The sequence below is a fragment of the Cetorhinus maximus genome, chromosome 9 (assembly GCF_964194155.1).
Source record: "Cetorhinus maximus chromosome 9, sCetMax3.hap1.1, whole genome shotgun sequence".
Lineage (NCBI taxonomy): Eukaryota > Metazoa > Chordata > Chondrichthyes > Lamniformes > Cetorhinidae > Cetorhinus > Cetorhinus maximus.
Window position 1 is genome coordinate 72,278,524 of NC_135887.1, and position 27,730 is coordinate 72,306,253.

Sequence of the window (27,730 nt, forward strand, 5' to 3'; positions counted from 1 at the left end):
CCTATCATGTTTCCGGGAGGGAGGAGAAGGTGTGAGGGCGGATGCGTGGGAGATGGGCCGGACACAGTTGAGGGCCCTGTCAACTACCGTGGGTGGAAAACCTCAGTTAAGAAAGGAGGACATGTCAGAGGAACTGTTTTTGAAGGTAGCATCATCAGAACAGATGCGACGGAGGCGAAGGAACTGAGAGAATGGGATGGAGTCCTTACAGGAAGCGGGGTGTGAGGAGCTGTAGTCGAGGTAGCTGTGGGAGTCGGTAGGCTTGTAATGGATATTGGTGGACAGTCTATCACCAGAAATTGAGACAGAGAGGTCAAGGAAGGGAAGGGAAGTATCAGAGATGGACCATGTGAAAATGATGGAGGGGCGGAGATTGGAAGCAAAATTAATAAATTTTTCCAGGTCCCGATGAGAGCATGAAGCAGCACCGAAGTAATCATCGATGTACCGGAGAAAGAGTTGTGGGAAGGGGCCGGAGTAGGACTGGAACAAGGAATGTTCACATACCCCATAAAGAGACAGGCATTTCAACTTTGTTCTTCTCCGCCGATGCTGCCAGACCTGCTGAGTTTTTCCAGGTATTTCTGTTTTTGTTTTGGGTTTGTTCAGTGTAAGGAGACAAAAATTCAGCACGTTAACTCTGTTTCTCTCTCCATAGTTCCTGCCTGACCTGCAAGTATTTCCAGCACTTTCTGCTTGTATAAGGGAAATGCAGGTCAAGCAGTGATATGGCTGTAAGACTCACTGCCTGGAAATTCCTTCATTCTCCACCATTATTCCACCCAATTTCAGGTGAGATCACAGAGGACACTCACAGCCATGCTGTTTAAAGGTGATTCTGATTCAGAAATGTGAGATCGAAACTGAGTTGCATTACTCCACTTCTAGCCCATTGGCTTCCATGTGTAAGCGATGCACGGCTGGATGCTTCCTGTATGGTCCACCCATTATTATTGGAGAGAAGGGGAGAATTGGGTGCACCCTACCATGCGCTGGGAGGTTGTGAATTGGTGCTATCATCATTTCACTCAGCCAAAGGGGCGGATGCAATGCCAGGATCCCAAATTTGGTCAATGCATGTGCAAGCAATGTCTTCATTAATCACTCCTGAAACAACAAGCTTTCTGAAAGAGACAGTCAACAAGTTGGAGGTGATGTACTTTTGACTTATTTTGGCTAAGGCAGAGTTTGTGGAAGCACTGAGGTAAGTTGCTACAGCTATTTGGAGATATTTGTTACCGACAGTAAGGGAGCAAGGACCAGATATACAGTAGAAGGATCTGGTATATTAAGGGTTAACCTGGGGCTGAGTACAGTCCTGCCCACCAATGATGTAAGAAAGCATCTGACCTAGAGTTTAGTTTGGCTGTGTAGAGGTAGATAGCAACATGCCATGCAGTCCTCTCCATACATGTACCCTCTACTGTAAGTATATAAATAGTTCAGTAATGTTAATAAGACTTCTTGGTAACTTCTACAAGGCTGCTTAATGGTGTCTTAGCAGTACACAGCACGGGTAGCAACAACCCAACAAAACATGGTGGCAGCTGGAGGTCAAAATCCACATCCTCTGTAAAAGGACTGAAGAAATCAAGAAAAGGACACCAGCAACAAATTTCTACTCCGAAAAAATCTCACTCAAGAAGCAAGTAGCTAAGAAAACTCACCTGAAAAGCTCCAGAGACAGAAGATTTGGCAGCAGATAAAAGGCAGAAATTAAGCTCAAGCTAAAGTCTCCAATGGATCCCTGTGGAAGCAGCTTCAACAGAGCAGAGCTAGCAGCCAGCAGCCTGAGATGCAACCTTTTTAAAGTTCTGGGGAAGCCAGTCCTGTGAACTATTTCTTTCAAAAATCAGTCAAGCAGAAAACTCAGTTGCATTTTTGCTGCTAGCTCAACATCTGACTCGGCACCACCTCCACACGGCCCTCGAGTCTGGGGCGCAGCAAATGAAAGAAAAAAAAATCGAACACACAGAAACCCCCATTTAAATGAAAGCCCGAGTACCTCGCAAAATTTTTCGGCCTCCTAGCCAGCCAGACTTCTGCCCTCCCAAGCCAGACCCAACCCGTGGCAGGCCGACGCCATTCAACTAACCCACAGTTGTGACCCACCATCTTGCAGCTTCTTCCCCCTCCCAGCCGTTGCCACCATTTTAAAAGCCACGCCAAAATTTTGAAGCACACACGCGAAAACCTTTTCCTCGGCAATACCGGCCGCGCCATTTTCAAATCCTTTGATCTTTTAAAGCGATGCCCATACTTTAAAATATTTTGACCATGGATCTCAATTCATCATTTCCACCCCCAATGTGCCTTATCTATGGCCTGGACCAATCTCACAATTGGAATTATTGGAGGAAAAGGTTCCTCAGATATAACACAGCTGCAGGATTAAACAAAAAGTCGGAGGCAGAACAAGTTAGCACATTACTTAATTCACTTGGCCCGATTGCAGACGATATCATCACCAGGCAAGCCATAGATGAATCATCTGCTAGGTTTGAAGATGTTTTAAAATCTGTTGACCTTTTTTTCAACCTGCAATCCAACAGGATCTTGGAACTTGCCAAATTTAAGAGAGTCGAACAGCCTAGGGAGATGTTGATTCCTTTATCAACGACCTCTACCACGTAGCAGAAGGATGTGAATACGGAGATCTGAAATCAGAACTCATCCAAGAAAGGATCGTGGTGGGTGTCACGGACAATTCGCTCTCCAAACCTCTCAAGCCAAGAAAGACCTCACTCTCTACAAGGATGTCCAGCTAGTCAGGCTGTCCGAGCTGCGAGACCAACATCAGACCATTCTCAGAGGTGAGAGCACTTCACAGGCAGAAGCCACACCTCGGTCCACCACATCTAACCGCAGAAGCACAGACACCATTCGAGTAGGGTAAACCAGCCCTCAACCACCCTGCTGAATGACCGTGTCAGCGCTGTGGGGTGAAGTGCACCCATAGGAAGGGCCAATGTCCAGCCAGTGTTGCTAAATGCATCCACTGTCACAAACAGGTACTTCAGCAGACTATGTCAGTTGCGCCCTCCGCACTGTGCAGAGAGTCCGAGAGCCACCCACAAAGTCGGGGCCACCGACCCAGAAGACACACAGCCCTTTTTCCTGGGCGACCTCAGAGAGTGCTCCTTCTGGAACGTGGACATTTCAGTCAATAGCCATCAAAGTAATTTCAAGTTAGATTCCGGCGCCGGAGCGACTGTCTTATTGGACGAAGGACCGTGGCTCCGAGGCCACTGGTTCTGAACCACGGACACCCCACTCTATGGTGCAGCGGGAGGTCCAACTCCTATGTCACTGGAATGATTCAAGAACCATTGAGGTATGATGACAAACAGATCACAGAAGTTATGTACGTTGTGTGAAATCAGCCCTTTTCATTCCTCAGTAGCTGTCGACCTGCTTCAACTGGCAAAAGATGTGAAAACAACCATGGTCCCCACATAGCCAGAAACGCGTCTCCCAACTCCAAAGCAGCAACCCAACGTTAACTTTGTTTATTACCTCTCTTCCCTGTTCGCAGAGCAGGTCTGTCCTTTTTTTCAGGTCCCTGAACCAAACCAAAGGCCAGACCAACCCCCCACAGCACAGGAGGTTACCAGTGGAGGTGATGCCAGAGCCAGAACGACTTCCAACAGAGCCTCTGCCTCCAATAGCGACCATGGTGCAGTCAGTTGAGAAGACGACCTACACATGGCCCCAGCAACTACCAGCCAGTGTGATGAAACCACAGGGTCCACTGGAACTCGGTAGCAGCTCAACGCAAACACTATTCAACAAAGGTGAGCTGCCTCTACATTCTTCTTCCATCCATAGGACAGCTCCCCCTCAAAACCAGAATGCTTCCAGGTGGCGAAAAAGGTGGAAGAAAAAGCAGGGACGCAACAGACAGCCGGATGGATACCACTCCCGTTCTTCCAGAAAGAAACAGCCACCTCTCGCGGTACCAAAGCACGGCCGCAGCAACTTAACCGACCAGGCATGGTGCAACACTCGCTGGAAAAAGCACATGAAGCCAGGCCTACACCTATCCAACCAACTGCATGCCACCAAGATTAATAGCTCCTAGATCCTACCACTCTCCCGACCGGACAGCAAATGCAACGTGGTAGCGGTACAAGACTGCCAGGCTGCCTCAAAGACTTGAAGGGGGGAGTTGGAGTAGTATGAACACTGTTAATGCATGCTGTTAATGTTGTAATGTTAATCATGAAATTGTTTAGCGTTAGAGTAGTTACAGTTGCAACACCAAAGTTAAATACGCAAGCCTTATGACAACACAAGACTTGAATCAAACTGTAAGTAACTATTGTCATGTCTATATCAAGGGGATAAAGACTTGGGGAAGGTGTAGTGGAAGGATCCGGTACATTAAGTGTTAACCTGGGACTGAGTACAGTACCGTCCACCGGTGATGTAAGAAGGCACCCGACCTAGAGCTTAGGCTGGCAGTGTAGAGTTAGGTATCAACATGTAAGCATATGCCATGGAGTCCTTTCCATACCTGTACCCTCTACTGTAAATATGTAAATAGTTCAGTAATGTTAATAAAGACTTCTACAAGACCGTTTAATGTTGTCTAAGCAGTACACACCATGGGTAGCGACAACCCAACAAAACAGTATGGGGCAGTTTTTGCAATACATCTTGGTCTGCAAATGGCCAGAGGGGAAGGCAGAGGAGAAGGCAGATGGGGGAAGCACCATGAGGAGGGAGCAGAAGGCTTTATTAACCAATAATATTCTGGGAGCACCATTTCTACTTAGCAATGAATCAGGAACGGTGCCTGAGGAGGCTACAATTCATGAAGGAGGTAATCATGAAGTTGTGCCACCTTCTTTTCATCGACCTGGAACCTCAAACCAGGGAAAGGATGGCTCAGTGGCCATGTAGGTCGCCATCACCTGAACATTCTATGTGACTGGATCGTTCCAGGCAGGAACAGGTGACATCTTGCAGTTCTATGTATATAGATGCATCAGGGAGATCAAAGAGGCACTATATGCAAGGAGAGGGTACTTCCTACTCTTCTCCCTGAGGAGGGAACACCAGGATGAAAGCGCATGTGGATTTGCCAGGATAGCGGGCTTACCCATAGGACACCAGTGATTGCACACACATGTATCTGCGTGGGCCCCTATTTCAACAATTCAGGAACTCCAAGGCGTACCACTCTCCAATATGAAATTCATCTCTGTGAATACCTGCTATCCTGGCAGCACCCACAATATATTTATCCTGCGAAAGTCCATGGTACCTACTGACTTTGGACCTCCCAAGAAATAATATAGGATGGCTATTTGGAGATAATGGCTACCTCCTCCACATGTCTGATGAATGCCCGTATATCATCCCACCAGGTGAGGTCAGAGGGTTTTCAATGACAGTCATGGAGTCACCCTTGGCAGAAGGGTCGAGAATCAGAGGGCTTCAATTTAAGGTGAATGACAGAGGAAGCATTGGCGACAGAGGGGAAAACTTTTTTACACACAAATGGTTAAGGCCTGGATTGCACTGCCTCAGAATGTGGTGGAGGCAGATTCAATTGTCGCTTTCAAAGGAGAATTGGATAATTATTTGAAGAGAGAAAAACATTTCAGGGTAAGGTGGAGGAGTGAGACTAGGTGAGGTGCTCTTGCAGAGAGCTGAATGAACAGGACAGGCCAAATGGCCTTCTTCTGTTCTGTATCGACCCTTCTTACATCATAACAATTGAAAGAGAAATAATTAAATTAGATAACCTTTAAAATGAATCATGCTTACTGGGAATGCATGTTGGTGATCGTCCACTCCATTTGCCTGTTTTAAGACATGTCCTTTTCCTGCTCCCAAGACGCCTGTAGAAGAGGGAGATGCACTCGTATTCCAGCTGTGTGTGGGGATGATAGAAACCTGCTGGCAGATTCCCAATATGATGTACTGGGATTTTAGTAGGGGAGATTTGGAGCTGCTCTTTATCCTGTATAGTGGATAATAATCTATGTAGTGGAGTCTTCCTGATGGTGAAAACAAGCAACATAAGACTTGTTATAAATTTCACGTGACAAGGTCATTGAAGTTCCAACGACATCATATAAATTTCACCAATAATGAATTCTTAAGGATCTGCCGATGGATCTTGTGTCAGTTTGTAACTCTGGCTGTGTCTGAGAGATTACCTGTGTCTTTGGCCAGGATTTTATCAGGCCGACAGGGGTCCTGTCCACTGATTGGAGATCCGGCAGGAACACACGTCAGTTTGGTGGCGGAGACCTGATGGAATCAAGCACCCTTCAGGCACTTAAGTGGCTACCATCGGTCTTCCCCACAATTGAAGTCAGCAGCGGCAGAAGTCCTGCCCACAGAGCTGCTGAGTCAGGAATCCCACATCAGCACCTCTTCCACCCTGCTGACTTAATCAGGGGAAGTTTTGCCACTGTGGGAGACTGGTGTGGGGCTTTTCCCACAATTAAGTGGGCCCGGCCGTTATGTTTCCTGGTGTGAAGGACTGCATTAAATCCAGCCCCATGAGTGTAAGTGTGTTAACACCTGCAAGTCAATCTGTACCTGTGAGCATGTCTGTATCTGTGAAAAGGAAACTCCAGCCTACAAAAGCTACGGCCTGAGAATATTATACTGTTTTCCAATCACAGGTGTTACACTCACCTGGTCTGAGGCTGTGTTGACAGAACTTTCTGTCTCACCAGGTTAGGGATCTTGGGTTTCTTACAAGCTGAAACAGAAAAACGCACATAATCAAAACAATAGAAAGAGAAGGCATTAATTTTACCTCCATACCAACCACAACCGACAGGATGGTCTGCACTCAGAGTGTCCCTTCTAAACTCTGACATTACAAATATCCTCATAGTAAAGTTTTACTTTGGGTTCAAGATAGAAGATTCTAGTTGGCGTACAGGAGCAAAATAGTTTTATCAGTGCAAAAGATAAAGCTGAAGCATTTGCAACCATCTTCAGCCAGAAGTCCCGGGTGGATGATCCATCTTGGCCTCCTCCTGAGGTCCCAAGCATTACAGATGCCAATCTTCAGCCAATTCGATTCACTTCACATGATATGAAGAAATGGCTGAATGAAGTAGATACTGCAAAGACTATGGGCCTTGACAACATTCTGGCAATAGTACTGAAGAGTTTGAGTTCTGCCAGGGACACTCAGCTTCTGACCTCATTACAGCCTTGGTCGAAACATGGTCAAAAAAGCTGAACTCAGAGGTGAGATGAGAGTGACTACCCTTGACATCAAGGCGGCATTGGGATGAGTGTGGTATCAAGGAGTCCTAGCAAAATTGGGGGTAGATGGTTCCAGGCAGGGATGGTAGATGATGAGCCTAAAGAATGAGATTGGTGCTGTCAATGTTGGGTCCTGTTGGCCAGATTGGGAGTGCCTGGTGGCAGAGGTGTTGTGGAGTATCTAAAAGAAACTCGACACAGTCGACTGTAGATAGATTTAAGCAGCAGTTTTTTTACTCAGTACAAATGTGCACACATGAGAAATGCTCTTTCAGAATGCTCTAAAAGGCAATTTGAAGTTACACAGTTTCTGTTGGTTATTTATACCATCTTTGGGATAACTCATCATTAACTCACAATGTTCTTATCTTGCATGTCTAGTTGTTGCATCCTTAATGGGGAGGTGGTGGCATAGTGGTATTGTCACAGGACCAGAGATCCAGGGTAATGTTCTAGGGAACCGGGTTCCAATCCCACCATGGCAGATGGTGAAATTTGAGTTCAGTAAAAAATCTGGATTTAAAAGTTTAATGATGACCGTGAAAACCCATCTGGTTCACTAATGCCCTTTAGGTAAGGAAACCCGCCAAGCTGACCTGGTGACTCCAGATCCACTTTTCAATGCCCTCTGAAATGGCCTAGTAAATCATTCAGTTGTATCAAACCAGTAAAAAGTCTAAATGGAACTAAATTAGGCGGACCACCTGGCATTGACCTAGGCACTGGAAACGACAATGGTAAACTCAGCGCTGTGGACCCTGCAAAGTCCTCCTTTCCAACATCTGGGAGCGAGTGCCAAAATTGGAAGATCTGTCTCATGGAATAGTCAAGCAACAGCCTGACATAGTCATACTGACAAATCATACCGTACAGATAATGTCCCAGGCACCACCATCACCATCCCAGTGGTAGAACAGACCCAGCAGAGGTGGTGGCACAGTGATATACAGGCGGAGGGGGAGTTGCCCTGTGAGTCCTCAACATCAACTCCGGACCCCATTAAGTCTCATGGCGTCAGGTCAAACATAGGCAAGGAAATCTCCTGCTGATTATCACATTCCGTCCCCCCTACAGCTGACGAATCAGTACTCCTCCAAATTGAACACGACCTGGAGGAAGCACTGAGGGTGGCAAGGGCACAGAATGTACTCTGGGTGGGAGACTTCAATGTCCATCACCAAGAGTGGATCAGTGACACCGATGCTGGCCGAGTCCTAAAGGACATAGCTGCTAGACAGTGGCAGTTGTGAGGGAAAAACATACTTGACCTCATCCTTACCAGCCTGCTTGCCACAAAGGCATCTGTCCATGACAGTAGTGGTAGGAGTGACCACTGCACAGTCCTTGGGGAGACGAAGTTCCGTCTTCACATTGAGAATACCCTTCACTGTGTTGTGTGGCACTACCACCATGCTAAGCAGGATAGATTTTGAACAAATCTAACAACTCAAGACTGGGCAACCATGAGGCACTGTGGGCCATCAGCAGCAGAATTGTACTTGAACACAATCTGCAACCTCATGGCCTGGACCGAGTGCATTGCAGACACAATTGTCAGGGTGAGCTCCAACCTGCAAACCATCACCCTGGCTTGGAGCACAGAGCCAGGGTGACAGGGGAACTGGGAGCTTGGGTGCAGACCCAGCTCCTGGGGCCTCACCGGCTGGCAGGATGGACCAGCCAATCCTTGTGGTGGAGAATGAGCAGAAGCTGCCTCCACCTGGAAGCTCCTCTCAGGGCACTTCTGATAGGGGCCGCATCTCCTCTGTCCACCCACCATTGACACAGTCCTCGAGTAGTGCCGTGGTGACTGAAGATTCTCATGGGTCTCAGCTGGAGTCTTCTAAAGTGGAGGGCCACTCAAGGTCTCAATCACACAGAGGATGCCCACTGAGGTCATCCAGGGCAAGGGAGGTGGCAGATCAGCCACCTCTCTCAAGTGCAGTCACAAGCAAGGATGGGGAACACTGTGCTGCAGCAGCCGTCAACGTTTTAGAAAAAAAAATTAGTCACAAATATGGATACATGGGATACTTGCTTATTGTTTGATGTTGATAATCCTTTCATGTTTGCAACACAGGCATCCCACATACCCTCATGCTGATGTTTTAATTATGTGCTGTGGCTGTGGCACTTGGTTCTGGAGGTTGATGAGATCTAGACAGTGTTGAAGGAGTGCAGCAGGAATCTTGTGTCCATGCAGGGAAATAGATAATGTGTAGATATGATGGTGACAGGAATTGGTCATGACACATGGGCAAAGGATCGTCCAGATGGCCCCCAAGCATGTCTGATGCAGTGACATTACTGACTATTGAAACCTCTGGCGTATTAAGGCATCCTTGGTGTCACGGCCATCCATGCAATCATGGCCAGAGCCTTCAACCTGAACATTGCCATGTTCCCTTGCCTCATCCTCGCCTTCTTCCTCCGAGGATTGGCCCCTATCTGGCATGCCCTCATCCTCCAGGGTATCCCCTCTTTGGATTGTGAGGTTATGGAGAATGCAGCAAACCACAACCATCAGGGACACACATGAGGTGATGTACTGCAATGCCCCTCCAGATTTGTCCAGGGATCCAAATCTCATCTTCAGGAGACCAATGGTCTGCTTCCGTAACTCTCATTGTACCTCCTTTCTGCCTCAGTACCGGTCACCCTCACAAATGTCATTAGCCATCTTTTCAATGGATATCCCTGGTCACCTTTGAGGCATCCGTCTAAGGAAGCAGGGACGCTGAATAGGTCTGACACCTGTAAGTTTTGAAGAATGAAGATGTCTTGACTACTGCCTGGGTACCTGGCACATACCTGCATAATCCACCATTGATGATCACAGGCCAGCTGGACATTTAGCGAGTGGGAGCTCTTCCTGTTGATGAAGGAGCAGGGCTGCCAGCAGGAGCCTTTATGGCGAGGTGCATACAATCAATGGCTCACTGCACCCTGCGGAACCCTACAATCACTGCGAATCCTCGTGCTGTATCCACCTGACTCTGGGCATCCTGTGAGAGGGATTTTTTTTTTGGAACATAGCGTCAGTGAAGACCTTCATGCAGTGGTGTTCAGCAGGTTTTGTGATGCCACTGAGGTCTCCACAGGCTGCCTGGAAGGAGCCTGTCATGAAGAAGTTGAGCGCGACAGTAACCTTCAAAGCCACAGCCATCAGGTGCCCCCCTATGAACTGGAGGAGATCTTCCCTGCGAGCATGTCATACAGTGATGTGACTGTGGCTCTTGAAAGCCTGAGTCTTCTCCTACATTGCACCTCTGACAATTGCAGATAGCTCAATCTCTGCCTGTAGACTCTAAGGGCTGCATACAATCTTCTATGCCTCCACAGAGGGCCTCTGAGTGGCTCCGGACCCTCAGGCTCAGCCGCTGCTCTGTCCCCTTCATGCACCACCAGTGCATCCTGGATCTCCCGCTCTGCCCTTCTTCCTCTCACTCTTCCCTTCCTTCTCCCCATCCTCCTCACTGGAGGATGTGTCTCTCACCGAGACCACAATGCCCATGCATCACAGATGCTTTATAGCCCTGTGAGATGGCAGGAACAAAATCTATCACTCAGCAGAACACTCTGCAACCAAGAAAAGGCCTCTACCTCATTCAAATGATCATTCCCTGCAGTCACTGATGTACTAACTGTTAAGCTGAGACTCTGTGCACAGCTGCAGCTTTTAACCACAGCCTAACAAGCTTATCCATGAAAAAACGGATTCCCCATATGGCGTGATTCTAACTCTAAAGGCATAGTATTGCCTCCGGAGCATATTATTTCAGCCAATTGGGTCATTAATCACTTTAACTACACCTTTAATTGAAATTACATAGTTGGGGCAGGGTTCTGACTTTTAAGCCCGTCCGCATACCATATTATTTGAAACTGGCATGATGACGTTAGAAACACCGCCCAACATCATCACACCTGATATGTCCACAATGCAGAAATCATTCCTGTTTTGGGAACATATTATTCAGCCCATGATTCCAAACCCGCCACGGCAGCTGGGAATTTAAATTCTGTTAATTAAATAAATCTGGAGTAAAATGTCAACTTCTGTAATGGTCACCATGAAACAGTCAGATTGTCATCAAAAGTCCATCTGGTCCATTTATGTTCTTTGGGTAAGGAAATCTACCATCCTTTTCTGGTCCGGCCTATATGTGATTTCAGATCCACAGCCATGTAATTGACTCTTAATTGCTGTCTGAAATAGCAAACTACTCAGTTAAGGCAATTATGGAACGGCAATAAATGCCTGCATTGCCAATAACACTCGCATCCATAGAATTAGTTAAAACATCTAAAGAGAAAAGGTAATGGGAAATACAGTGTAGATAAGTGGTAGAATTATGAACGATGACAGTGGACAAGAGTTTTAGGTTTAATCACCTTTCCCTGTTAAGAACATCTGTGTTCACAAGTAAATAAATTATTGGGACTACAGAAACCCTTGATATGACAACCTGCATCCTTGAGTTTTGAAAGAGTAAAGCAATTCTATTTTTTTTAGAATTTGGTATGTCTTTGATCTGTTCTGGTTTTTGGGCTCTTCACATTGATGTCCATTTGCTGGTTCCAGGACCTCCTTAACAGTCGGTGGAATATTGCCTTGTTTCAACTTAGTTTTGAAATGCTTTATATTTTCCAATGTAATTTGTTGATCAGTTGGAAGCAAGTTTTCTTGGTCAGTCTCAATTGCATGACATTTTTCCCTTTTGCCCTGAAAGTTGGTAAACCAGTGAATGGCAACTATCTAGTGGATGTATTTCTTTTGATCTTTCAGAATTTCTTAGATTCTAGAACAATTCCCAAAAATTGGGAGGGTGCAAACATAATCCTGATAAAAAGGAAGAGAAAAAATGAGGAATTATATTCCTGTTAGCTAACATCAGCAGTAGGGAAATGTTAGAATCTATTATTAGGGACGTGATAACAGGGCACTTAGAAAATGATTCAGCAGAGCCAACATGGATTGATGAAAGGGAAATCATGTTGGACAAATCTGTTAGAGTTTTCTGAGGATGTAAATGGTAAAATGGATAAGGGAGAAACCAGTTAACGTACTGTATGAGGATTTTCAAAGAACATTCAATAAGGTGTCACACAAAGTTATTAATTAGGATTCAAGGGATTGTAGGTAATATATTAGCATGAATCCAGGACTGATTAATCTACAGAAAACAGACACTAGGAATAAATGGGACTTTTCTTCAGTTGGCAGGCTGTAACTAGCAGGGCACTGCAAGGGTCAGTACTTGAGCCTCAGCTATTTACAATCTCTATTCAAGACCTAGATGACGGAACTGAGGGCAACATATCCAAGTTTGTTGACAATACAAAGCTAGGTGGGATTGTAAGAGGGAAAGGAGCAAAGAGGCTGCAGAGGGATATACGGCAGATGGAACACAATGGCCCGGTTTTTCACCAAGTCAGACTGACTTGGGAGCCCTTTAAGAATGGCAGGCAGGTCCCGATTCCGGGATTCCTGACCCCATACCCGGGCTGTGCAATTCTCGGGAGTGCCTTTAAAGGGTGTGGACTCGTTCCTGCCAAAAGCCCACATCTGGCACTCCTGACCTGGCCAGCTCCATTGCATAGAAAGACATTTCTTACTCCCCCACAAATTTCATGGAGTCAGGCCAGGTTTTTAAAGAGTCATGGTTCACAGTCCCTTAGTGGAGTCATGAACCCTAAGTCTTCATGAGAGGAGTTTTTAAAAACGCAAGTTCAAGCCATGTTATGCCCCCCAATACACCCCCCATGGCCCCTCATGCCCTCTATGCCAAGCTCTGCCCTTCCACTCACCTCTGATGGTCAATGCCCCCATGCCAAGCTCTGCCCTTCCACCCATCCCCTATAATGAAAAAAGTCTAAAGTACAAGCTAATAAAAAGTGTCATTCATCCCACTACAAACCCTTGAAACCACTTAACTTGTGTAAACAAACATTGACCACAGAGATCAGAGAGCCTGAGCTGTCAATCAAACAATGCTTCCTCTGGGGAACAGGTGTATTTTAATAGCTGTCTGAGCTCTTTATACATTCCATTTTGCACTATAGGGTTCATTGGTTCTACAAAGTGTACAATGCGTCCAGTGGGGATGGTACTGCCATTGCTTGGCATAAGGGGCATGAAGGGCCATGGGGGGTAGGTGGAGGCATGAGGTGGCATGGATGAGACATGGGGAGTGCTTGGAGGGTGAGGGGTATGAGAGCTAAGGGCTGGAGGGCCTTTGTGCTTTAAGTGGGACAAAGTCCCACAGCACCAAGGCTGACCTTTTAAACAGCACGCCTTGGCACCCAGCAACCCCTGTGGCTGCCTCTGCACTTCTCCCGTGTCAGCTGGCCTGACTCCAGTGCGCACCCACTCCCCCAGCAACGAAGATTCCGCCTTTGCTGGCACTTTCCCCAAGGTGGGCAGGCCGAGCCGGGAATTTTTCCAACTCCCAGTACTAGCCTCGAGGATGAAAATTCAGGCCTATGTGATGAAGTGCAAAGTTACCCACTTTACTCAGAAAGATAAAAAAGCAGATTATTTTCCGAATGGTGAGAGGCTGGGAAATGTTTGCATTTAGAGGGACCTGGCTAACCATCTACATGAATCACAGAAAGTTAACTTGCAGGTACAGCAAGCAAGGAAGGCAAATGGTGTGTTATTTTTTGTTACAAAGGATTAGAGTATAGAGGGAATACAGCAAAGTTTCACTGGACTAGTTCCTGAGATGAAGAGATTGTCCTTTGAGGAGAGATTGGGTATATTGACCTATATTCTCTGAAGTTTAGAATAATAAGAGGTGACCCAATTGAAACAGAATTTTTAAGGGTTTAATAGGGTCGATGCTGAGAGAATGTTTCCCCTTGCTGGGGAATCTAGAACCCTGGGGTCACAGTCTCAGAATAAGAGATTGGCCAAATGGGACTGAGATGAGGAGAAATATCTTCATTCAAGGGGTTGTGAATCTTTGGAATTTTCTACCCCAGAGAGCTGTGGATGCTCAGACATTAAGTATATTCAAGACAGAGGTCAACAGATTTTTGGTATTAAGAGAATTAAGGTAAATGGGAATAGCGCAGGAAGGTGGAGTTGATGTAGAAGATCACCATATGAACTGTTGAATGGCATAGCAGGCTCCAGCTCATATATCTTAGGTTCTGAGGAGAGGCTTAGGCGAAGAAATTTATTTGACCTCAGAACACCAGTCCAACTGTCCATGCTTTACAACATCCAACTATTTCACAGAGTCGGTTAAATGTTTGTCTTGGCTCATGTGATCTTCTGTCCTCAGAATTAAGCAGTAATAAGATGAAGCCCTGGTGAGAACAGTTTGTCCTTCCCAAAATACTTGTTTATTTACCTGGAGTATAAAAACACGATGAGAGTTTTCTGTAACCCTATGTTGTTATGTCTCTATTTGCAAACTTCTGTAAACCATTAACTTCCTAACATTTTAAAATGCTATCCAGAAAGTTGATTGCTTCATGAGTTACTTTTATATAAAAACAACATACAAAGTATTCAAGGTAATGATAGACAGGATGGGCTGGCAATTGTAATCTAAGGTGATTTAGTCAGTCAATGATTATCCTGTCACCTCTTAGACCTGCATCCAATTCAGCCCACTAATTCAGAACTTTCTTGAGCTCACTGATAAGAAAAATGGTATTTCTGAAAACTAAACTAGCTTTAGTGTTTTTTTTAAACGCAAGATTCAACATTAGGCACTCTCTGCTCAGTTACAGCTTGGCTTACGTACACATTAAAGTTCTCTCTACACTGCCTCATAAAGAATCATACAGTAGGTACAACATAGGTTAGAAACAAAATAAAACTCCTTCTACACTGCAGCATGAAGCACACCCACTTCAGGCATTGCAGAGGTTAGGAATTCCTAGATGAAAGCTCCCCCGACCTGTGGCATCAAACAATCTCAGGTCAGGTATTGCACAGGTTAGATACAAAGTTCTTTGTATTCTATCTTAACAATGGCTGGGATTTTCTGGCCCCGTTGCAGCCAGAAGTCCATTGACTTGCACAGGACCGGGCGGTCCCAGCAGCAGGCGGGTGCAGAAAATCCTGCCCAATGTCTTGAAAGCTTGACCTCAAAGGAGTACCCCCTACAACAGGTGCATTGTTTTCCTTTCTGTTGTCAACCGTGCATGAAGATATTCCACTCTCAGATAGATGTAAAGACTCTATCTCAAATGAATTTAGTCATTCACAGTCCAGCTCTTATTAGACAGACATCTACAACAGAAAATCATCTACAGTTCAACATGGAAACTAGCATACAACTCAATTATTATCAGAAATGGAAATGTTATATCTGCATTACAGGCAATTCTGATGCTAGGCTTAAAGGACACTGTTAAGATAGAATGGAAGAAACTTTACTTTGTGTCTAACCTATGCTGTACCTGAACTGAAATTGTTTGATAGGACCACAAAGAAGCAGTTTTATTCTGTATCTAACTGATGCTCTTCATTTTTAAAAAAATTTGTTCGTGGAATGTGGGCATCACTGGCAAAGCCAGCATTTATTGCCCATCCCTAATTGCCCACGAGAAAGTTGTGGTGAGCCACCTTCTTTGATGGCTGAAGTTCATGTAGTGTGGATACACCCACAGTGCTATTAGGTATGAGATTCCAGAATTTTCACCCAGCAAGAATAAGAAATGGCAAAATATTTCCAAGTCAGGATATGTGACTTGGTGGGGAGCTTGCTGAAAATGCTGTTCACATATGTCTGCTGCCCTTGTACTTCAATATGGTGTAGGTAGCAGGTTTGGAAGGTGCTGTCAAAGGAGGCTTGGTGATTTGCTGTAGTGTATCATGCAATTGCTGTATCCAATGAATTCAGCCATTTCTTGATATCACATGGAACGAATTGAATTGGCTGAAGACTGGCATCTATGATCCTGGGGACCTCAAGAGGTGATCAAGTTGGGTCATCCACTTTACATTGCTGCCTGAAGATGGTTGAAAATGCTTCTGCTTTGTCCTTTACATTGATGTGCTGGGCTCCCACATCACTGAGGATGGAATGTCTATGGAGCTTCCACCTCCATCTATTAGTTGTTTAATTGTCCTCCACCATTTTTTTCTATTCATTCATGGGATGTGGGCATCCCTGGCTAGGCCAGCGTGTGCTGCCATATTGGACCAGTGCATGTGTTGTAAGAACACCCACAGTGTTGTTAGTAAGTGAGTTCCAGAATTTTGATCCAGCGACCGTGAAGGAAAAATGATATAGTTCCAAGTTAGGATGGTGTGTGGCTTGGAGGGGAACTTGCAGGTAGTGGTGTTCCCATGTATCTGCTGCCCCTGTACTTCTAGGTCATAGAGGTCATGGGTTTGGAAGGTGCAGTTGAAGGAGCCTTGGTGAGTTGCTGCAGTGCATCTTGTAGATGGCACACACTGCTGCCACTCTACATCAGTGATGGAGGGAGTGAATGTTGAAGTGAGTAGATGGGGTGCCAATCAAGCAGGCTGCTTTGTCCTAGATGGTGTTGAGCTTCTTGAATGTTATTGGAGCTGCATTCATCCAGGCAAGTGGAGAGTATTCCATCACACTCCTGCAAAGTGGGAAAGCTGTCCCACAGACTAGTGAAGCAACAGCCTGCATGGTCATACTCACAGAATCATACCCTAAGTCAATGTCCCACCACCATCTCCATCATCCCTGGGATGACAACATTGGCATCTACCTGGCAATGTGGAAAATTGCCCAGTTATGTCATGTCCCCAAAAAGCAGGACAAATCCAGCCCGGCCAATTAACGCTCCATCAGGCTTGTGCCTTGTAGATGGTGGTCAGGCTTTGGGGAGTCAGGAGTTATTTGCCACAGAATTCCCCATCTCTGACCTTCTCTTGTAGTCACTGTATTTATATGGATGGTCCAGTTCAATTTTTGGTCAATGGTAATTCCCAGGATGTTGATAGTGGGGATCCAGTGAAGGTAATGCCATTGAACACCACGTGGAGGTGGTTAGATTCCCTCTTGTTGGAGATGGTCATTGCCTGGCACTTGCATGGCATGAATATTACTTGCTATTTATCAGCCCAAGCCTGAAAATTGTCCATGTCTTGCTGCATATGGCGTTACATCCAGTCCCCAGGTGAGGTCCCCCAATTTGTTAACTTCCCGAACAGGACACCAATTTTGTTATGCTCCCAGGTGAGGAGGGATGAGCTGGTTCCCCTTCCTTATTCAATCTCCTTGGTTTGTTACAACAAGGTTAATGTAAAAGGGGTCCTGTTCCCCCGTGGATACCTTTTCCCAGTCCAAATGTATTTATCTTTTCGAAGGAGCTATTTAACCAGGCTTTCTTGAGTCAAAGATAGAATAAGTTTATTAGTTACTAAAACCCAAGAAAAATAATAAAAGCTCAACACGCAGGTCAGAAATAAGAAGGTAAGAGTTCAAATAAAAGTTTTTTAAAATATACGTGACAATTTTTCAGGTGCGACATCCAATGTTCTCTCAGGACAGGTCTGTCAGTATAATCCACATAGGAATTTTCCAGAAAAGGGTCAATTTTACATTATCTTTTGCTCAGTGTCCTTGCTTATATTTCCTTCAAAACACCAAGGCTTCCTTAAAAAGTTCAATATGCCCATTAGTAATTTGTGGCTATAATTGGCTTTTCATGACAATGGACACGGACTGCTTCAGTATCTGAGAAGTCATGAATGGTGCTGAACATTGTGCAATCATGGTCCGCGAACATGCCCACTTCTAAAACAGCTGAAGATGGTTGGACCTAGGACAATGTCCTGGGACTGAGATAATTTACCTCCAATAATCACAGGCACTTTCCTTTGTGCTAGGTATGACCCCAACTAATGGAGAGTTTTCCCCCTGATTCCCATTGACTTCAGTTTTGCTAGGACTCCTTGATGTCACACTCAGTCAAATGCTACCTTGATGTCAAGGGCAGTCACTCTCACCTCACCTCTTGAGTTCAGCTCTTTTGTTCATGTTTGGATCAAGGCTGTAATGAGATCAGGAGCTGAAGCACACCCACTTCAGGCAGAACCCAAACTGAGTGTCAGTGATCAGGTTATTGCTGAGTAAGTGACGCTTGATAGCACTGTCAATGGCACTTTCCATCACTTTGCTGATGATCGAGAGTGGACTGATGGGGTGGTAATTGGCCAGGTTGGATTTGTCCTGCTTTTTGTGGACAGGACATACTGTCCTGGGCAATTTTCCACATTGCCGGGTAGATGCCAGTGTTGTCATCGCAGGAATGGTGATGGTGGTGGGGATATTGTCTGTAAGGTATGATCTCATGAGTATCATGTCAGGCTGTTACTTGACTTGTCTGTGGGACAGCTCTCCCACTTTGCAGGGTTGACAGGGCTGGGTGAGCCTTTGTCGTTTCCAATGCCTAGGTCGATGCGGGGTGATCCATCCAGTTTCATTTCTTTTAGGCTTTGTCACACTTGCTACAACTGAGTGGTTTTCTAGGCCATTTCAGAGGGCATTTACAAGTTAACTGCATTATGTTCAAAGAGACTCAAGTGTGCTCATACAAGGAACATTGCCATGATCGTATTGAATGGCAGAGCAGGCTCAACGGGCCATGTGGTCTACTCCTGCTCCTATTTTTGTGTTCTTGTATTTTAGTTTTCCTAGTACTTTTTCTCTAGTGATAGTGATTGTTTTAAATTCCTCCCATTGAACCAGTATAGGTTGCCAGGCTTAACAGTAATGGTTGAGTGAGGGATATACCAAGCCATGAGGTTACAGATTGTGATTGAATACAATTCTGCTGCTGCTGATGGCCTATAATGCGACATAGATACCCAGTTTTAGTTGCTGTGCCTGTTCTGAATCTAACCCATTTAGTACGGTGGTAGGGCCACACAGCACAATGAAAGATGCCCTCAATATGATGTCAAGACTGTGCAATATCACTTCAACCAGTACCGTCATGGACGGATGCATCTATGACAGGTAGATTGGTGAAGACGAAGTCAAGTAGCTTTTTCCTTTGTGTTGGTTCTCTCACTATGTGTCACAGGCCCCGTCTGGCAGGTGTGTGTTCAGGACTCAGTCATCTCTGTCAGTAATGGTGCTATTGAATCAATCTTGATGATGGACACTGAAGCCCCGCCACACTGTGTTCTGGGAGCATTTGCTGGAACAGTTTAGAGGAAACTCTACACTGTATCTAACCCATGCTGTACATATTCTGGAAGTATTTGATGGGATGGTGCAGAGAGGACTTTACCTCATATCTAATTTCTGCTATGTCTGACCTAGGAGTGTTTAATAGGGCAGTGTAGAAGAAGCTTTATTGTGCATCTACCCTCTGCTATTCCTGAAACGGGTGCACTTCATATAGTGTAGAGACGTCTTTATTATGCATTTAAACTGTGTTGTACCTACTTTGGGATTCTCTATGGGGCAGTGTAGAGGGAGCTTTAGTATGTATCCAAGCCATGCTGTAGTGCTTGATGTTGATGCTTGCAATTTTTAAAAAAATGCTAAAACTGCTTTAAGTCTCGCATTTTTACTACCGTTTTTATTTTATCTGTGTACACAAATATACATCAGCACAGTTCATTGTGAACCACCAAAATTGAGGGTAGAACCTGATCCCCAGCAGGAATAGCTAATAATACAATTTACGACTCCAATCAAATGCAGCATTCAAACTTTGTGCTGTCCATGTTCAGAAGAACACAGGCATTTTTAGGAATGGGAAACAAGTCTATCAGCCTTTGATTGATTGCATATCTATTTTCATATCTCCTTTTTTCTGTATACTTTCTTGCCTTGGAATAAAATTTTGGATTATCTCCCATGGCAACCTCAGCAGAAACCCAGGAGAAACCCAGGAGAATTGGAGTAAAGGGCCAATTTCCCCAGAGTTCTTACCAATCTCCCGCTGAAGTTATTATGGGGTATCAGAACACGACTTGTAGATTTTACCCCTAATGGTGACCTACCGAATGCAACATTTGGTTCAAAGGTTGTCCCTGGCAATTTCTCTACAACTCAGCCTGCCTTCATACTAAAAATAATCTACCCTTTTTCCACTTTTTCTCCAAACTTCCTAATTTTCCTCTGTAGCCTATGATATTTCAGCCCTCTTATTGTTTTTTCTTTATAACTCCTGGATTGTGTCCATGACAGGTGATATTATATAAGCCACATTACACACAAAAAGGGTTTCACTGTGTTACCTTTTGTGCATGTTGGCTGCTTCTCCGTCCACGTTCCATCCTGTTGACAAGTTCTCTGTGTGCTACCACTCAAAACAAATGAATAATCGCAGGTGAACTGCATGATGGTACCCACGGTTGCATAGCCCTGATGTACCTCTCCACTTCCAGGGAGAATTCTTTGTTGCCCTTTCAGTGGTGCTCCAGGGTCAGTACAGCTTATATTCTCTGGAATTAAAGATTGAAGCAATCCTTTATACAGCAGTCACAACAGTCAGATGCATTCTTCTCTTGATCTCTTTAGTGTCAACATACTATCTTTTTAAACTGATAAATGCAGAAATATTTCCCTGTTAAATCTATGAAGTTCAGCCATGCAGAAGCCTCTCCTGACAAACCTGAGCAATGCATGTCTTAATGCAGGATATTGTTTTTGATTAAAATATCATGCAGTCTACCTCAATGCATACAGATCTTCATTTTAAGTATTGGGATGTATGACAGCGGTAATCCCAGCAGCACACTTGATAAGAACATCCTTACCTTTGCTGGAGGTGCGATAACTCTGGGCCAGCTACACTGAAAAATTTATTTCACCCAGTAGTATATAGCTGCAATTGAATTAGCAAATCTCAGTGAGCCCTTAATTAGTGTAAATTTTGAAAGGGTGAACTGCTAATAGGAAAGAAAGCACTGATTTCCCAGTTTTCCATCTCTTTTACCAACAGTTACATTGGTAGAGCAGCAGATTAAAAGCTGAAGCGGGTGTCCAGGTGTCACCCAGCCAACCATCAAGTGATCCAGAAGTCATTCAATAAAGACCCTCTCAAGAGAGGGCTATCTAAAGTTGAAACTCATGGAATTGAAAGCAAATTATTGACCTGTTTACGAAATTAGCTGAGTGGCAGGAGATAGAGAGTAGGGAATATGGGTAGGTAATCTAATTGGCAGGATGTGACTTGCATTCAGGGGCCTCAACTGTTGACCACATGAACGTAGGAACAGGAGTAGACAATTTCATCCCTCATGCCTATTTTCCCATTCAAAAAGATCATGGTTGATCTGTGACCTAACACCTCACCTTTGCTCCTTATTCCAAAATGCCTTTGGATTAAAAAAAACTATCAATTTTAGATTTAAAATTTATTATTGATCTTGCATCATTTGTCATTCGCAGGAGAGAAACAAACTTCTGCCACCCTTTAAGAGTAGAAATGTTACCTAATTTCACTCCTAGGCCTGTCCTAATTTTTAGACCATGTCCTCCTCATCCTAAACACCCCCAACCAGCATAAATATCTACTCTTTCTGTTCATAAGATCATAATGTCTTAACCTTATTCCCTTGAAAACTCTGCAATCACCCTGTAACTTTCCAAATTCCAGGGGCTACAACCCTAGCTTGTGTAACCTTTCCTTGTATTTGACTCTTGGCGTCCAGGTATCATTCTGATAAATCTATGGTGCATTTCCTTGAAGACCAATATCCTTTCAAAGGTGTGGTCTAACCATACTTTGTATAGGTGAAGCATCTCGTTTGTCCCCTTATATTCTAGCTCTCTAAATGTAAAGTATCTGTTCATGCCATTTTAATGAACTATGTACCTGGACCCCAAGTCTATTTAGACCTTCGCTGTTTCTTACTTTTTGCCATTTAGAAAAAACTCTGTTCTGCCCTTTATAGTTCCAAAGTCAATGACCTCACATTTGTTTATATTGCAATGATTTGCTACAGTTTTACCCCTTCACTCAATCTATCAATATAACTTTGCAATTTTATACTTCCATCTCTACTGCTTACAATGCCACCTATCTTTTCTCATCAGCAAACTTGAATGTGTGGTTTTCTAACCCATCATCTAAGTCATAAATAAATAAAGCGAATAGTTATTATTCCACATGTCCACCATTTTCTTATTTTCATTGACAATATCACCATTATAGTTTTCAAGGGGCTCACAACGCTGTTGACCATGCTCTTTTTTCTATTTTAAAACTCTTTTTGTTCGGTTTTGAGATCACTTGCGAATTCCTTCCATACTTTCATTTTTTAGCACTTATTATCTGTTTTGTCACCCTTTAATGCTCTTTATATTTGTGCTTTTTTCTGCATTTATGTATGTTTTTCTTTTAGTTTTATGTGTGCTCTTGTCTCTTTAGTTGTACATGTTTTACTTTAGGCAGAGCTTTAGCTCTTGCCCATTATTGGTATAAACTGGTTCTGTATCATATTAAATACTTTTCAAAACACCCTCCCATTGATCTTTTATTGTTTCATGTATTATCAGACTTGCCCAGTTTAGTGTGAACTGTCTCTATATCATCACATTGAAATCACACTTATCTAAATCGAGAATCTTACTGACTGTTTTCAGTTTCTCCCTTTCAAACACTATGTTGAAGTTGATTATATTATGATCACTGAGATTAATGCTCACGCACTGTTAGGCTGTTAACTAAATCCAGCTCATTGTTCATTACTAAATCTATTCTATTTTATTTGGTAATGACTTAAATGACAGGACAGAGAGAGAACCACATATCAAAGTTTGTTAATTACAGAAAGATAGTCAGCATTGTAAGCAGTGCAGCTGGAAGCATAAAATTACAGCGATATTAATAGATTAAGTGAATTGGCAACATTTTGGCAAATGGAATTCAATATAGGCAAGTGTGAGGTCATCCACCTTGAAACTAAAAAAGGATAATTCAGAGTACATTCTAAATGGTGAAAAGTTAGAAACAGTGGCGGTCCAAAGAAACTTAAGAATCCATGTACATGAATCATTAAAATGTCATAGGCAGAAAATAATTTTTAAAGTTAATGGAATGTTTGCCTTTAAATCTAGAGGACAGGAGTGCAAGGAGGCAGAAGTTCTGCTACAGCTATTCAAAGCGCTGGTTAGACTACACCTGGAGTATGTGTCCCATCCTGAGCTCAACACCTTAGAAAGGGTATATTGGCCTTGGAGAGAGTACAGCATAGATATCTATATTCCAAGGATTAAATTGCCAGGAGGCACTATACAAACTAGGATTGCATTCCCTGGAATTTACAAATTTAAGTGGTGATTTCATTAGAGCTTTCAAGATATTAAGAGGAACTGAGAGGGTAGATGGACAGAAACTATTTTCGCTGATTAGGTCTAGACTTGACAGGGCCTACAAATTAGATCCAGATCTTTCAGGAGTGAACTTAGGAAACACATCTAGAGGCAAAGGATGATACAAGTGCTCTTCCACAAATGGCAATTGGCACTAGATCAATTGTTAATTTTAAATCTGAGATTGATACATTTTTATTGACCAAATGTATTAAGAGATATGGGTCAATGCCGGTATTTTTTTTCATGGGATGTGGGCGTCGCTAGCAAGACCAGCATTTGTGGCCCATCCCTAATTGTCCTTGAACTGAGTGGCTTGCCATTCCATTGCAGAGGGCAGTTAAGAGTCAACCACATTACTGTGAGTCTGGAGTCACTTGTAGGCCAGGCCAGGTAAGGACAGCAGATTCCCTTCCCTAAAGGACATTAGTGAACCAGATGGGTTTTTTATGACAATCGACAATGGCTTCATGCTCACCATTACTGAGACTAGCTTTTCAATTCCAGATTACTACTTTAACTCAAATTCCACCAAATCCTGTGGTGGGATTTGAACCCTTATCACCAGAACATTTGCCTGGGCTTCGAGGTTACTAATCCAGTGACATCCACTATGCCACCATCTCCCCACGAATGGTGTTAGGTCACAGGCCAGCCAGGACAAGCTCAAAGGTTTCAATCCCTGGAGCAGAATTTTATTGTCTTGTCACAGTGGGGGCGGGGCCGTAAAATGCAGTGAGCAGGTCAATAGTCCATTGACTTCAGTGGGATCTGCCAGTGCAAAATTTCGCCCATGGTCTTTAAACACATTCATCACCCATGAGATGTTCCAAGCTAAAAGCTCTCAACGGAACAGCAACTATCCATTAAAGCATTCAATAACCCAAAGCAGTTAACACTCCCTTTGTGTAATTTGACATTTATACCGTGAGTAGACTCAACTGCTGAATAACTGAGCTCTACAACCACAAGTACACCATGTTATTTGAAATCATGAGCTATCAGATGTATGCAATTCAAATGTTGAAAGATTTAGATGTGTAACAGTTGCTTGAAGTCATTTCTTCACTTTAGTGTTTGAGTCTGGCAACAAAAGGGTTTCACTGCATTACCTTTCGTGCAGGTTGGTTGCTTCTCCGTCCACATTCCATCCTGTTGGCAAGTTGTCTGTGCACTCCCACTCAGAAGGAACAAATAATTACAGGTGAACTGCATGATGGTGCCCACAGTCGCATAGCCCTGGTTTATGTGCCCGCTTCCTGGGAGAATTCTTCGTTGCCCGTTTACTGGCACACCAGGGTCAGTACAGCTCTTTATCTCTGGAATTAAAGATCAAGATCAAAGCTTTGTACAAAAATAACAAGAGTTGGAATAACTTCAGATTTTGCTTCTTCTTCATTTTTAACACTCATACTCCTGACTAATAAATGCTGAAGCTCTTCCTTGTGAAATCTCCGATATTTTTCTGCTTAGAACAAAATGTAACTATCTTGAAAAAGGGAACTTACATTTAAAGAGCACCTTTCATGTTCTCATTTCAAAGCACTTTACAGTCAACAAATTACTTTTAAACCGCAGTCACTGTTGTCTTGTAAGCAATTTACATGCAAAATCCCACAAGGAACAATGGGGGTCAGTTTGACTGCCCAATAGGATAAAACTGGGGTGGGGGGGCAGCCTATTTTACAGCAGAAATCAATGGAAATTAAAATGAGAAGAGACGTACTACAGACTGCTGATTTGCCATCACCCATTTTACATGATCATTCAGAGTCAACATTCCCTCATTGGAACAGATTACTTTATATTTGTATTTGGGTAAATTTTAGCATATCACCAGGAGAACTCCCTTGCTTTTACTCAAATATTGCCATGTTCATCTCAGAGGGCTGTTGGGGCCTGAGTTTAACACTTCACCTGAAAAGTAGTCCCTTTGATAATGCAGTACTCTTGTCAGCATAGATTACATGCTCAAATCCTGAGTGTGGCTTGAACACGTGATTTTATAACTGGGTAAGAACAGTACCATTCAGCCAAGACTGATGGATTAGCCTTGAGAGTTCAGGCTGGAAATCAGGTTAATCTTGCGTCACTTGTGACCAAGATCTTGATACTCTCCTCAACTGGTCTACAGCTATTTGAGTTTAAGTAGCATCTGCAGAGGTCAATTGTACTGTGAAGAATGGAATTTGACAGAAATGATGGTGCAAAGCAAGAACCTTTTTTAGTGAAAGGACTACATTGATTCATTGACAGTGCTGGGGAGAGGCTGTCTTTTTCTGGGGCTGTGGGTCCTAGAACTTTATAGGCTGGACAGCAGTATATCTGAAACAGTGTTGCAACTAGCAAAAATGATCAGCACTGAGATACACAAGATATTCAGCAAAAAGGCAAGACAAATAGGATTGTGAGCATATATGTTGGAAGCTGCTTGAAATGTACGTTCTTTGTTCCTGTCATGACAAGTGGTGATGATTGAAGTTAGTAATTGTTCGTCAAAGATTGCTGCATAATACAGGTGGGGTCTAATTCGACCTGGCTATCATTGTAAAAGATTATTCAGAAATAAACTATACAGTGTATATAAAAGTTATTTATCTCTCACAAAATGGAACACACTGTACTCCCCAGCACACTATAACCAAAACAAATTTTAAAAGTGCATATTGGTAATCTAGGCACAAATTCTTCACAACATTCTGTCCATTAGAGTAAATTACATTAAAAGACTGGGTAAAAAAATCATGAAGTCTTAAATTCTGGGCATACGCTTCCAATAGGTCAGGCTCCCAAGTAGGAGAATGATTTTGCAAATTCCACCTTATGTGCATCACTGTCATTCATGGTCTGCATTTGAAGTGTGGGGAGTGCATGAGATTGACATATAAGTCATAAGTGGAGCACAGTCTGGGTATTCAAATTCTATTTCTGACTTATCCATAGCTACATTCATATGAGTGAACTTTTATCAGCATCATTTTGTACAGATTTATTTGCTGTTGCTTATAGGCCAATTCATCCTACAATTCTGAGCCAGACACTGTCTGCAGATTCCGGTTTAGTAAATGAAAGATGCAGAATTCTGCTCCTTAGTACTTCACCTGGCTGGTGCAGATGACACTGCAGAGCCTTCTTCCAGTGTTTCACCAACACTGCACACATATTATCAGCCTCACTGGTCACATGTGAAAAGGAGATTGTCATCTATATTCTCACTTACTGCTTTGGTGGAGCAGATTAGAACCTGCACTGAGTACTGAAACATAAGAAATAGTCCCCTCCAATCTGCTCCCCAATTCAAAAAAATGTGCCTGAAGTTTTACATCAACTCCACTTTCCCGTCTATCCCCATGCCCTTTGATTCTCTCAGTGCCCAAAAACCTATCGATCTTGGTCTAGATTATACTCAATGACTGATCATGCACAGTCCCCTGGAATAGATAATTTCAAAGATTCGCAACCCTTTGATGGAAGAAATTTCCCCTCATCTCAATTCTAAATAGCCATGCCCTTATCCTGAGGCTTTGACCCCCCCAGTTCTAAACTCTCCAGCCAGGGGAAACAGTCCTTTCAGCAGCTACCCTGTCAAGACGTCTAAGAATTTTATTCATTTTAATAATATCATATCTCATCCTTCTAAACTCCAGAGAATATAAGTCCATTCTACTCAATCTCTCCACATAGGACAGTTATCTCATCCCAGGAATCAATCTAGTGAATCTCTGTTGCACCCTCTCTAAGGGAAGCATATCCTTCCTTAGGGAAGATGACCAAAACTGTACACAGTACTCAGGTGTGGTCTCACCAAAGCCTTAAATAATTTCAGTAATACTTCCTTACTCTTATGTTACAATTAAACTGTAAACCCCTTGCAATAAAGGCTAACATACCATTTGCCTTCCTAACTGCTGGCTTTATTTGTATGTGTTTCTTGTTTAGGACCCCCAAACCTGAATATTAACGTATATTAGTCCCTCAACTTTTAAGCAATATTCTGTTTTTAAATATTCCGTTCTTCCATTCTTCCTGCCAAAGTGAATAATTTCACATGTCCCAACATTATTTTTCCAGCTGTCCACGGGTCAGGACAGCAGAGTTGAGGTCCAGAGTTTGCACTGCAACCAACCCAACCTTGGCAGTTCCAAACTTACGAACAACATCCAGATTATCATTGCGAGACGTCCCAGGTTGAAACCAGTGCATTT

At 43.7% G+C, this 27,730-nt stretch overlaps 1 protein-coding gene across 2 annotated transcripts in view; it reads right to left on the minus strand.

Moving 5' to 3' along the window:
- The window catches only part of LOC144684710 (inactive serine protease PAMR1-like), a 127,282-nt gene that overhangs the window by 19,846 nt on the left and 79,706 nt on the right, over positions 1-27,730 (minus strand). For both annotated transcript variants that reach the window (XM_078548842.1, XM_078548841.1), the window contains 4 exons: positions 24,638-24,844; positions 20,444-20,650; positions 6,658-6,724; positions 5,776-6,008 (listed from right to left, as the gene is read on the minus strand). In XM_078548842.1, the coding sequence (XP_078404968.1) occupies positions 5,776-6,008; positions 6,658-6,724; positions 20,444-20,650; positions 24,638-24,844 (714 nt within the window). The remainder of the gene's footprint in view (positions 1-5,775; positions 6,009-6,657; positions 6,725-20,443; positions 20,651-24,637; positions 24,845-27,730) is intronic.